Here is a 13,487-nt window from a genome sequence, read left to right as displayed (position 1 = left end):
TTATCTTTAGTTACTCATACCCAACATCTGAAATGCAATAACAATTAAGAAGACAAATAACTAGACATGACTTGAAAGAAAATAAAGAGGAAAATAAAGAAAACAAAATAGACCCACCAAAGATCCAGATACTGGAGTTATCAGACATGAACTTTAATTTAAATAAGGATAAAGTGACAAAATGGACGACTTCAGCATATAAATGGAAATCTTAAAACTGAAAACCACAATAAATGAAATTAAGAAGTCAGTGGAAGATTTTTTTTAACAGGATATTAGATATAGAGAGTATTAGTGAACTAGAAAAATAGTTCAGAAGAAAACATGAAAATTTTTTCATAGGAACAAAAACAATATTTGAGGAGACAAAAGCTGAGAATTTACCATAATGAAAGACATCAAACTACATATTCAAGAAGCACACCTGGGCACAGTATGATAAAACTTTTTCAAGACAAACACAAAGAAAAAAGTTGAGGAAAAAAGACATTTATTTTCAAAAGGAGCAACAGGGAAAACAGCTGACTTTACCAATAAATGGAGCCAGGTTAATTAGCTATCCATATGCAAAACAAACAATGAAAATCAGAAGACAAGGTAATCATATTTTCAAAGTGCTGAAAGAAAATACCAACCCAGATTTCTACATATAAAGAAAATATCACTTACAACTGAATCAAAAGAAATACTTAGAGATAAACTTAACAGAAGACGTGCAAGATTACTAAACAGAAAACTCTAAATCATAAGAGATTACTTAAAGATGATCTAAATAAATGGAAAGACTTATTAAACTTCATGGTATGGAAGGCAATACTGTTAAGATGGCAGTTCCTAAAACTGATCAATATATTTGCTATAATAGATTGTATCAAAATATTAATTGTTTTCCCTTTTGGGGTAGAAATTGACAAGTAGGTAAATTTTATGAAAATATAAAGGGCCAAGAATGAACAATACAAACTTGAATAACAATGAAATAGAAAGAAACTTATTATCAGATATTAAGAATTATAGACCCAGTATGATTAGAATGATTAGGTAGCAACAAAAAAATAGACTAACAGAACAGAAAGTACAGAAATTGACACAATATATGGACATTTGATTTATGGCAAATGTGTCTCTACAGAGAAACTGGACATTTTCTATTTTCATCAACATAACAGAAAAGCTTCACTTTCTATCTCACACCACACACAAAATTCAATTCCAAATGAATTTGAATTTACATCAAAGGTAAAACAAAGTTTCTAGATGATATCATAGAAGATATATTTTCATTATCTTTGAGTATAAACAATTTCTTGCACATGTCACCAAGAAAAGCACGGCTCATGCAGGAAAAATGATGAAATAAACTACATTAAAATTAGGAAGTTGTGCTCAATGAAACATTCCATTAAGAGAGTAGAAAAAGCCAAGCTACTGAGTAGGAGAAAATATTCTAAGCACATACAGTTATCAAAAAGCTTTATATGCAGATTACACCAAGAACTAAAGCAAATCAATTTAAATAAATAATAAAGACAAGCCAGTAGGCCAACAGACAAAAGACTTGTACAGCTCTTCACAAAAGAGAATATACAAATGCCTGATGAAAAAATGCTCAGTCATCAGGTAAAGGCAAATTAAAATAAGATTGCACTACACAATCATCAAATCTGCTAACATCAGGAAGTTACACCATACCAAGTGTTGGTGAGGATGTGAAGCATCTTGAACCTTGCCACTGGTCAAAGTGTAAACTGGTTCAACCACTATGAAAAACTGTTTGTCAGAATGACTGAAGTTGAGCATATGTGTAGCCCATGACCTTATGTCCCACTCCCAGGTACATATCTAGTAGAAATGTGAATTAATGAGCACAAAAAGCATGTACAATAAAGTCCATAGCAGCATATTCACAAAAGCACAAACTGGAAAAAAAAAAAAAAAACAAGCAACTATCAACCAGGAAATGGATAAATTGTGGTATATTCCTACAGTGGATTTCTATATAACAATGAAAACAAATAACTGATTCTCACAATAATATAGGTGAATCTCACAATGTAATTGAAAGAAGTGAGACACATAATACATTCTGTATGGTTCAAAAAGAGCAAAACTAAAGGGTGGTTTTAGAAATCAGTGCTATGTTACTTTGGGAGAAAAGGATAATAATTGGACGGAGACATAAGAGAGGCTTTTGAAATGTTAATTATGTCTGCTACTTTGGGCAGTATCTATATGGATACATTCATTTTATTAATTCATCAAGCTGTATAGTTATGTATGCACCCTTCTAAATGTATTATTTGCTTCAATAAAAAACAATTATTTAACAAAACTTATTAAACCCCCATCTAAAGATCTGAGTGTGAACACTTGCTCTGCTCACAGGAAATAAAGTATTTAAACATTTACCAGTAAAAACAAACAAAAAATCTCTAAGTAAAGATCAAGCATTGAGTCATTATTAATATTTGCATCTTAGCTGCAAAGTGAGTATTAAACTTCTTTCTTAAAGTGTAATCACAGAAATAAAAATGTTTGGATAATTTTGTCTCTACTGCACCCCCCACATTATTTTTAGCTACCACTGAGGTAATATTTCAAAATACAAATTGTATCAATTATCTAATATTGGAAGTTACCAGTTGTTGATTGCTTGGGAGACAGCTGTTAAATGTTGGGATACCTACCATCCATATAACTATGCAGCGCAGTTAACATCGTTCCATCTTGGGGCACGTAGGCAGAATAAGCCATTTCTTCTAACATGGGTGGAGACAGCCTGGAGGGTGGGACTGCTGTAACTGGGGTGGAGGAGGAGTGATTAGGACTGACATGTTTCTTGTGGCGTGCTCTACAATTCTGAAACCACACCTGAGCAGGGAGAAAAGCAACAGAAGTAGGTAGGTTACACACCAGCTTCTGAGCACATTATCAACCCAGTTAAAAAATGAATGCAACCTCAATCACACTACCACACAAGCATAGCATAAATGTAAATCATCTTTTATAAAAGTTCTATAGACAGAAAAGGAACATTTTAGTCCAAATAACAGTGGTCATTTTTCTTGCTCAGTTGATAGCTCTCTGGTGATTTACCTAAAAGCCAATTCTATTTAAGTAGGAAAGGAGACCAATTGCTTAAGTGATTTTGGTTTGTTGAATTTGAGTTGGTCAGATGTTAAAGTTACCTCTTGAATGCAATTATTAAACTCTATTAGATTTGGCTGGGTGCTGTGGCTCATGTCTGTAATTCCAGCACTTTGGGAGGCTGAGGCAGGCAGATCACCTGAGGTGAGAGGTTCAGTACCACCCTGGCCAACATGGTGAAAACCCCATCTCTACTAAAAATACAAAAACTAGCTGGCCGTGGTGGTTGGCACCTGTAATTCTAGCTACTTGGGAGGCTGAGGTAGGAGACTCACTTGAGCCCGAGATGTGGAGGTTGCAGTGAGCCAAGATCGCGCCACTGCACTCCAGACTGGGCGACACAGTGAGACTCTGTCTCAAAAAAAAAAAAGAAAAAAAAAAAAAGCCAAAACAAAAATACCCCCAAACTCTATTATATTTATTTTTAAAAAAATAAAAATAAAATCCAATTCTATACTAAAACAGCATCTTCCCCAGAAAAGGTGGGGAAGGGCCCTCAAGAATTCCAGAGAAATCTCCTTGGTTTTACTACTGGCATTTAGGACAAAAAGAAAAGCAGAAAAAGCTCTTTTAATCAGAACTTTAAAAAAAGACTACTAAATGTATTCTTAGGCACCTGCTGGACTTATTTCAAATCCTTGTTCAAATGACTAAAATCCCTACTGAGAACTTAAAGCTTTCTACAAACCTCTTGATTCAGTTATTCCAGTCAGATTTTAACCTGCTGAGTTCAATTTCTCTTGGTGAATACATAGGCTATTCCCTAAGAAGCATGTTAAGTCAGGTCTATAATAAGAAAAAACTCATAATATTTAAGTAGAATTAAATACAAACACATCCACTGGTGAGAGTTCACAAAATGTAAAGTGCTAACCACCCTGCTGTCCACTCTACTGCAGAAATAAAAGAAGCAAATTCAGGGCAAGTGGAGCTTTACATCCAGGTCAGGGCAAGTAAGTCTAGGCTGCCCAGAAGGCTTTCAGTAGCTAATATGCCTGTGTTTGAATTCCCTGCCAGGTGATAAAACTTGACCATAGAGAGTGTTACTTCATTAAAATACTGTATCACTTATTTTCCATCACTCCAAAAACTCTGTCATGAGAGGAAAGAGAGGTGAAGGGATAAAAACTTAGCATGAGAACATTTTGGGATCGGGGGATATGAGGCCAGGAAAACATCAGGGGCATAAGTCTGTTCAAGGCTGGTGGTAGGGCCTTGATGGCACAAGGCAATCAGGGCTGATTAATGTGAAATAAAAGGAAGCTGCAAAGAATTTATAAGAAAAAGCTGGCCTTACTTCAGAGCTACACCCTGCTCCTGGCATTGAAAAATAGAAGGCTGGCAAAGTATACTCTCAAGAGTAATTAAAACTAAAAGAATAAAAATTAATAATCTAGCGGGGTACATAGCCTTGAGCAGGAGGCTGAAAAGTAGCACCTAAGGAATGTTTCTGGGACAAGACTTAGGCATGTATCAAGGAAGATAAGTGGCAAGTCACAGCCTCCTCCACATCCCTGTTCTCTGAAGTGTTAGTGAGACTCAGAGATACCTATAGACCACACCCCAAATCTCCACAGTTCTGCCCACAGGCTCTGGAACAATAGATGTCACTACTAACACTAATCTCACCTAAATAAGATGACATTACTCAAACATTCTCCAATGTGTAAGGGGGAACCGCTGCCACCTGCCTTTTTCCCTTATGGGACCCCAGAAGACACATATGCCAGAGGACTACATGTAACCTAAAACATGTTGCATTATGATTCCCAGAGCTTCTTCAAAGTATCTTTTTGTCTCCAATAAATTATACAGTGAATGGAACCTACACAGTTGTAAAACAAAAGAAACATCATCTTTTGATTGGAAAAAACCCTCAAACTTTGTAAATAAACATGAAGAAGGTATAACATAAACAGCAGAATAACTATCTTAATACTGATTAAGCAGCTTCTTGGAAAGATCATCCAGAGCTAATCAAGCAGAGGGAGGTTTGCAAACACAGTGTCATGTAACTGGTAGACCAAAATATAGTTTAAGATTCCAGACATCAGAAAATTCCTTCTGGCATGAATGCTACCCAGCTTCAGAATCAAATATAAGTCCTTGTGACTCTCCTCACTGACAAAATTTCCTCCTTCTGCTTTGCAAACATCCAACAAGAGTTACAATTTTCTGAGTAACTACTTTAAAATTTTTGAGTTCTAAATCATAAACTAAGCTAAAATCAGGCCATGTAGATATAATGGAAAAGCAAAATACTAATGCATAGAATGAAACCTTTAGAAAGCCCAGACAAAAAGCCAAATATAATAATTTTGTATATGACAAAGATGGGATTTTATTTTATTGGGAAAGCATGGTTCACTGATTTAGGGAAAACTAATAGTTTATCATTTGAAAGAGAGAGAAAAAATAGATAAAACCCTATCTCCCATGGAACCAAGCCAGATAAATGAAAGTTTAGGTGTAAATAATTGAAACAATAAAAGTTTAAGAAAACAAAAAGCAACACCGAAGTACTCTCTAGACAGGGAAGCATAAGAAAGACCAAAACTAGACCAGGAGTGGTGGCTCACACCTATAGTCCCAGCACTTTGGGAAGCTGAGGTGGTAGATCACAAGTTCAGGAGTTCAAGACCAGAATGGCCAACATGGTGAAACCCCATCTCTACTAAACATACAAAAATTAGCCAGGCATGGGGGCGAGCACCTGTAGTCCCAGCTGCTCGGGAGGCCGAGGCAGGAGAATTGCTTGAGTCCAGGAGGCGGAGGTTGTAATGAGCTGAGACTGCGCCATTGCACTCCTGCCTAGGCAACAGAGCAAGATTCCATCTCAAAAAACAAAACAAAAAGGCCAGGAGCAATGGCTCACACCTGTAATCCCAGCACTTTGGGAAGCTGAGGAGGGTGGATCACGAGGTCAGGAGTGGAAACCAGCCTGGCCAATCTGGTGAATGCCGTCTCTATTAAAAAATACAAAAATTAGCTGGGCGTGGTAGCACGCGCCTGTAGTCCCAGCTACTCAGGAGGCAGAGGCAGGAGAATTGCTTGAACCTGGGAAGCGGAGGTTGCAGTGAGCTGAGATTCTGCCTGAGTGACAGAGTGAAACTCCATCTCAAAAAGAAAGAAAGAAAGAAGAAAAGAAAGAAGAAAAGAAAGAAAGAAAGAAAGAAAGAAAGAAAGAAAGAAAGAAAGAAAGAAAGAAAGAAAGAAAGAAAGAAAGAAAGGCCAAAACTATCAAAAGACTGGGAGATTTAAACACACAGAAACATAAATGTTCTGAACCCAACAGAAAAGTGAGCGAAAAATATACGGTCTTAAAAAATGAAAAAATGTGTTCAAGCTCATTGATAATATAAGAAACAAAAATAAAATCAATGAGATTTTCTTTTCTAATTATTAAGTTGTAAAGGATGTAAAAGAATAACAGTATTCATTATTCTTGTGAGTTGGGGAAAAGGAACTCTTGTATGTAGCTCCTGGCAGAAAAAAGTTGTATGAACTTCCAGGAAGGCAAAGAAATTTCATGTTTGTATAAAGGCCCTATGCATGTTTTATCTTTGGACTCAACAACCTCACTTCCAGAAATTTATCCTAAGGAAACTATTGAACAAGCATGCAAGGTAGATATACAATGTTACTCATGGCAGCATTTTATAATAGTGAAAAATTGGAAACTAAATAAATTGTACTATGCTCAATATATGTGGCAATAAATATGATGTTAATCTTAATATGGAAGGATCTTCCCAGTACACTGATTGGAAGAAATAGCAATATTTTACTCTGTCTCTACACAACATAAAAGTCATAATTCACTTATCTGAAAGAGTATGTGAACAGTGATTATATCTGGATGCAGTGTGTGGGGGAAAAATATCACTCATCTTTATTCTTTGACTTCAGTATAATAACACTCTGCTTTATTACAAATGTCTTACTAAGCATATTTGTAACTAGGAAATGTGAAACTCTCCATGTACCAGACCACTGTTTCCCCCTAATCTTTGGGCGATCTAGTTTGCATATCAGAATTAGAAGAAGTCTAGTAATAAAAACTCTTTTTTCTTACCTTTCTAAAATATTGTGCCCAATGCTAGGAAGGAGGCTGAGGGAAAGTATGATTACTATTTGAGATTACAGTAATTCTTAAAAAATACTCTGAAGGGCTACAACATATAGTAAGCCTATGTACAGATACAAATAATATACACATATGCATGCTAGTACTCTTTCCTTTGGAATCATATCAAAAATATTTAATGTTGAACCCTAACATATTGAAAGCCAACATTCAAAACATATTCTCCAAATGGTAGGGTATAGGACAATGTTAACTTGCTCATAGTACTAGTAACCTAAATACCTGGAAATTACATGACAGATGTCTGTCTGTGTTCCTTAGTCCTTCAAATATGAAAAGCTCTAAGAAAACTCTCCTTCTTTGCTTCCAACTTCAAAATGGTATAAAACATAACAGTCATGCATCTGACTTACCTGAAGTTACCATTGTTATGAATATACAGAGTCTTAAATTAGAAGGAACCTTTAGCCCATGGAGTCTGAACTACCTCCCAAACAAAACTGTACTCCCAGGCACAGGAAACTCACTACCTTCCTTCGTAGTTGGTGCCATTTGTGTAGCCTTGCAATAATGAGAAAGTTCATTGTGAGTGAACACCAGTGCCTTTTTCTACATTCCATTGCAGGAAGCTTTTCACAAATATTTAAAGACACCTACTCTTTCCTTTACCATCTCCTGGCCTTATTTCCAGATAAATATCCCTGCTGCCTTTAATATTACGGAATGATCTAAATCTTTCACAACCCTGGGAACCTTTAAGGTAGTATGTTTTTCAGATTGCTTATTAGTCCCTTCTTAAAATTTGGCACTCTGAAATAAGCACAATAATCTGGATATCTGAAAACTGCTGAAGTGGTAGAACTTGTCTCCTAAGACAGCCTCATCACCCTGCAGTCAATTAAAACACTAGGAACCCTAGGTCTTTAGAGAAGCTGCAGTACCATCAGGTCTTTTCCATCTGCTTCTTTGTACAGATGATTTGTTAATTATGAAACATTTTAGGCTTACGGAAGAATAAGTACCTGTGTATCAACCACCCAAATTAAGAAACAAAATATAATATGTGCAATGAAGACATTCACCTTTCCCTTCCCTGAGTTTCCTCTTGCCTTTTATGGTTACTTGCTTTCATTTCTTAAATTTTTTGAACTTCCAGTATTATTTAAAATTATTTTCTGGCTGGGCACGGTGACTCACACCTGTAATCCCCTCACTTTGGAAGGCTGAGGCAGGAGGATCACATGGTCAAGAGTCTGAGAACAGCCTGGCCAACATAGTGAAACCTCGTCTCTACTAAAAATACAAAAATTAGGCGGGCATGGTGGCATGCACCTGTAATCCCAGCTACTCAGGAGGCTGAGGCAGGAGAATTGCTTGAACCTGGGAGGCAGAGGTTGCAGTGAGCCGAGATCGTGCCACTGCACTCCAGCCTGGGTGACACAGACTCTTTGTCTTGGAAAAAATAAAATAAAATGAAATAAAATTATTTTCCATTTCCCTGGTCTCTCTGATAATCTTGACACAGCTGGCCATCTCGTTCTTGAATTTACCCCACTTCTTCAGCCTCCATGCTGTTTCTCCACCCGACTCCTTCCTCAACTCTGGCTGTTACTACACCCCATTTAAACAGCACCTCTTACCCGCTCTCTAAAACCCACTCTTCACCTTTTACACCCCATGATCTCTTTCTAAAGGATCTTATCCAATTTCATGGCATTAGATCTCTTTGCTTGAGTCCTGTTCATTCTTTCAAATACCTGTTTACATACTTAACTGCCACCATCACTGCATAATTAGCACAGCTAAAAGAGTCCAACTTCCAATCCAGCTTTCTTTTGACTTTCACATTCCTGTCAATGGCTCCATTCCCAAGATTACTTTGACTTCAAATTTATAAGTCACTGACTTTTTTGAGAGAGGATCTTACTCCATCACCAAGGCTGGAGTGCAGTGGTGCTATCATGACTGACTGCAGCTTCAACCTCCTGGACTTACGTGACCCTCCCTCCTCAGCTTCCCGAGTAACTGGGACTGCAGGTACACACCAGTATGCCTGGCTGGGTTTTTTTTTTTTTTCCCCCTGTAGAGACAGGGTTTCACCACCTTGCCCAGACTGGTATCAAACTCCTGTACTGAAGTGACATATTTGCCTTGACCTCCCAAAATGCTGGGATTACATGTGTGAGCAACTGAGCCTGGCAGAGTCATTGACTCTTAGACACCTCTCTGCTTCCCCATTACAGTTACCAAATATTTCTTGTCTTTCCAGCATCCATCAACTGCCATCAGTGTTCAGTCAATAAAATGTTTCTCAGCTGGGCATGGTGGGTCATTACCAATAATTCCAGCACTTTGGGAGGCCAAGGGAGGAGGATTGCTTGAGTCTAGGAATTTGAGACCAGCCTGGGCAACATGGTGAGACTCTGTCTCTACAAAAATTTAAAAATTAGCCAGGCGTGGTGGTGTGCACCTGTGGTCCCAGTTATTTGGGAGGCTGAGGTGGGAGGATCACCTGAGCCCAGGAGGTCGCTGCAGTGAGTTGTGATTGCACCACTGTACTCCAGCCTAGGCCAAGCATGACCCTGTTTCAAAAAGTTTCCGAAATGAATTTTACCCCAGTTAAGTGTCTCTTCAGAAACAAACAAACAAAAAAGCAAATAACAACAACAAAACCACACTACTTTGCTGGGCATTCCAGCATTCCAACTAAACTGCCTACCTCTATCTAGTCTCTCTGACTAGATAGAACTCCAGTTCTTCCCATATGCTGTGACTAGCCCTTTCTTCCTAAAATCTCATATCATGGCATTTACCTGCTCAGAAGAGAACTCTGCATTCGCAGGCCTCTCCGACTTGAACTCCAAGAATTTCATTTCCCACTATTTCCAAACATAAATTCTATCTTCAAAAAAACTTGCATGAATTCATCACTTTCCAGCTTTATTTACACCAGCTCCTCTCCCTGGATCTTTGACAGAGGCCATCAGCAGCCATCACACACACAATCATAGAAAAAGTAGGAAAAAACACCGACCTTACAGCAAGATTTATCTTGGAACTTTTTTAGCCTGAGGATCTTAGGGTTGCTGTGAGCACTGAATGAAGTAAGATGCACAAAGACTCATTTGACAAATGATAGCCTAGCCCAAGCAGGACAATCATTACATTTAAAAAAAATTGATTTAGAATGTGAAGAGACTTAAAATAAGAAAGTAATGTTTTCACACTTCTTCACATACAAAAAAAAAAAAAAAAAAAACCCAATGCATACTTATAAATACCCAGAATTAGAACTTTTTGTTTCTCTTGATTGACCTTTAAGTTAATCACCTATGGACAGGTACGGTGGCTCATCCTGTAATCCCATTACTTTGGGAGGCCGAGGTGGAAGAATCACTTAAGCTCAAGAGTTCCAGATCAGTCTGGGCAACATAGGGAGACCCGATATCTATTTTTAAAAACCTTAAAAAAAAAAAAAGTAATCACCTGTATCACACGTCTGCTCAAGCCTGTCCTTTCTGCCAATTTCTGGAGTGTCTGTGCATCTGGGTTGTTGTCCTGAGCAAACTGTGCTTGCATAACCTGTTGTTTAAAACATGTATGTAGTAAATAGCTAAAAACAAGCAGCTCGGTCTTCTTCCTGCATTTTTATCATAAGAGATAAGACATGCACAAGAACATGGGATACTTTTATTACTTGCAAATCAGTATGGGGAAATATGTGTAAGTGAAAATGAATGCATATTTTGTAAATTTATACACAAGTTGCTATGCTGAGAACTTTAAAAAAAGCTATTTCAACATAAAACTCTCAACTATGCTGTTAAAAATAAGCTCACCTTTCCTTTTCTTCCAATCTTATAACTCACAAATCAAATAGCAGGAGTTTCATTTATTGTTTTTTCCATTTTGTTAAAAATTGCCAACATTTGAAAACTTAATACAAAAATCATATCACATTTGTCTCCAACCTTTCCTGAGCTAAAGAGGTTCAGAGCCCCTAATACCTAATAATATACACATCAACAGAAGGATTCCACTTCATTGTAATGATCCCATCATGGTTTTGAGCACTAGCTCTACGCAAAAAAAAAAAAAAAAAAAAAAAAAAAAAAAGTGTCTAAAAAGAGACACTCACCAGAGTCCACTGAATAAGAATTTACCAGGGTCTAAACATGTATATATTTTAAAAGCTTACAGGTGATTCTGATGTGAGCTTTTGGATTGAAACCACCATGCCAAGTGCTAAGAGATAGTGAAACATGAAACAAAACTCTTTGGTTTTAATTTCCTGGCAGAAAGATGCCGACATGCCAATAAATACCTATAATAAAAGATAAACGGAGAAGAGCAGAGTGGGAGAGAGTGCTGGAATAAAAGCACAAGTCAAAAACTTTGAATTCCTTCAGAAAAGAGAATCATTATAAGAATTAAGTGAGATACTTGAATTCTATTATTAAAAGTCAGTCAACTGAGGGAAGCATTACAAAATGTAAGAAATGTATTATTACGAAGAATGAGAGAGAGGAGTTTGGCACCCAGTGTGACTGTGCTTGTCTACAGGCATAGGATGTGGGTAACCAATCTATCTAAAGACCTCAAGCACTGCTGGCTTCTACTCTTTTCAGCAGGCAAAATTAATTGCATTCTGCACTATGCTCCGTGTATAATGCTATCTTCTGCTACTACACTTGTCACAGGGTAGCTAAATAATTTGTTTTCAAGTCTATCTCCATAGTGGAAAGTGAGTTCCTTGAGATCAAGGGGAATGTCTTTTTCTTCATATCCCTAGGAGTTAAACTCCCTTTCTGTCAGGGAGTATGTTAAGAGTTTGCGACAGAGTAAAACTTGACAATGTAAGGAAAATCTGAATACAGTGTAGAAAAAAAAGACCAATATTGTTCTGGGAAACCTTCTGAGGTTTACAAATTTTGAGGTTTACAAATTTACCCTTCTAGAATTAAGTATTCTTGGCTTCCTATCTAGCTACATTGTATCTATAGACTCACTGTAAACAGAACATGGATTTTTTGCTTTTACAAAAGGACAGAATTGGCTTAAAAGTTTATTCTTGCTCAGTTCACTTTATTCATTCTTTCCTACTCCAAATGTGTTACTTTGATATCTTCCTGTGAAAATAGACTTGTGTTTCTATGCAGTTGGACATGTAATAACCCCAAATAGAAAGAGAATGAGCAAATTATGTCTTTGTTTTTTAATTTTTCAAATAGAAAAAAGTTGAACAGACTTGGGGATTTGTTTGTAAGGTCATTATTAATAATTTACAAAACAGAAACTTCATGCTTTTCATAAATGCATTTTTAAAGTCACAAATTTAACAATGCAACCAAATTATATTTAATGAAGTAATTTCTCATTAACGAGTAAAGCAAAACAACTCTGATCATTTAGAATTGAAATATCCTAAGGGAAAAGTAAGATGAGTTGATTGTTCTTCCTTTCAATAGTATCAATATTTAGTCACACACACAAAAAGAAAAAAGAGGTACTTTGAATTTCTACTTAGTTTCACTATTCTCTAGGCACTAATGTTGATGAAAACTACTTCACTCCTTTTCCAAGTTCTTCTAACATGGACAAGGTGAGAGCCTCTGTAGACACTCATCATTTTTAGGCCAGGAGATCTACCAGAAAAGTCAGGAGGCTGCATAGCAGCAACTCGATCTGAAAACAGACGAAAGCAGGAGCTAACCTTGGCATGTTTAATATCAATAATCATTAAGTGCTTCTACCTAAATAAGCAAGCCATAATATTAGCAGGAAATCCTTAAACATCATTTCTACAAATGGGACAGTATTTGAAATCCATTTGCCAATACATCCTCTGAGTCTTAAACTATTTTTTCTCCCCATAAATTTCTAAAGAATAATTTTGGGAAATTCTCTTATTTATCCCTTCCATTTTAACTCTCCTCTGTCCAAAGCAGGCACTGACTAGATAGTCTTGACTTACTCACTGGTCACGTGTAATATTTTATTATCTTGCCAAATTCAAGCTCTACTTGAAAATATTCAGCATTCCTAAAGGTAGCACAGTTTGACAATAAGGATACCGATTTATTAGAGGGTCTGGCTAAAATAAATGACTCAAGTGTTCTTCATTTAAAATATCTATGATTGAAGGTATTTTAAAATATCTATTTCAGATTCCTAAATTACAAAGGACCACTTGAGGACAAAGATTGTATCTCATTTGTTTCACCCACCCCTTCCATAAGATAAATGCTAATAA

General features: G+C 36.8%; 1 protein-coding gene across 1 annotated transcript in view; it reads right to left on the bottom strand.

The window, feature by feature from the left end:
* The window catches only part of LHX8 (LIM homeobox 8), a 32,855-nt gene that overhangs the window by 1,769 nt on the left and 17,599 nt on the right, over positions 1–13,487 (bottom strand). The window contains exons 8-9 of the mRNA XM_050772838.1: positions 10,721–10,816; positions 2,688–2,871 (exon numbers count right to left, since the gene is read on the bottom strand). Coding sequence (XP_050628795.1) covers positions 2,688–2,871; positions 10,721–10,816 — 280 coding nt within the window. The remainder of the gene's footprint in view (positions 1–2,687; positions 2,872–10,720; positions 10,817–13,487) is intronic.

This window comes from Macaca thibetana, chromosome 1, assembly GCF_024542745.1.
Source record: "Macaca thibetana thibetana isolate TM-01 chromosome 1, ASM2454274v1, whole genome shotgun sequence".
NCBI lineage: Eukaryota > Metazoa > Chordata > Mammalia > Primates > Cercopithecidae > Macaca > Macaca thibetana.
Note: the sequence above shows the minus strand (reverse complement) of the source record. Positions and strands in the feature narration are given on the sequence as shown.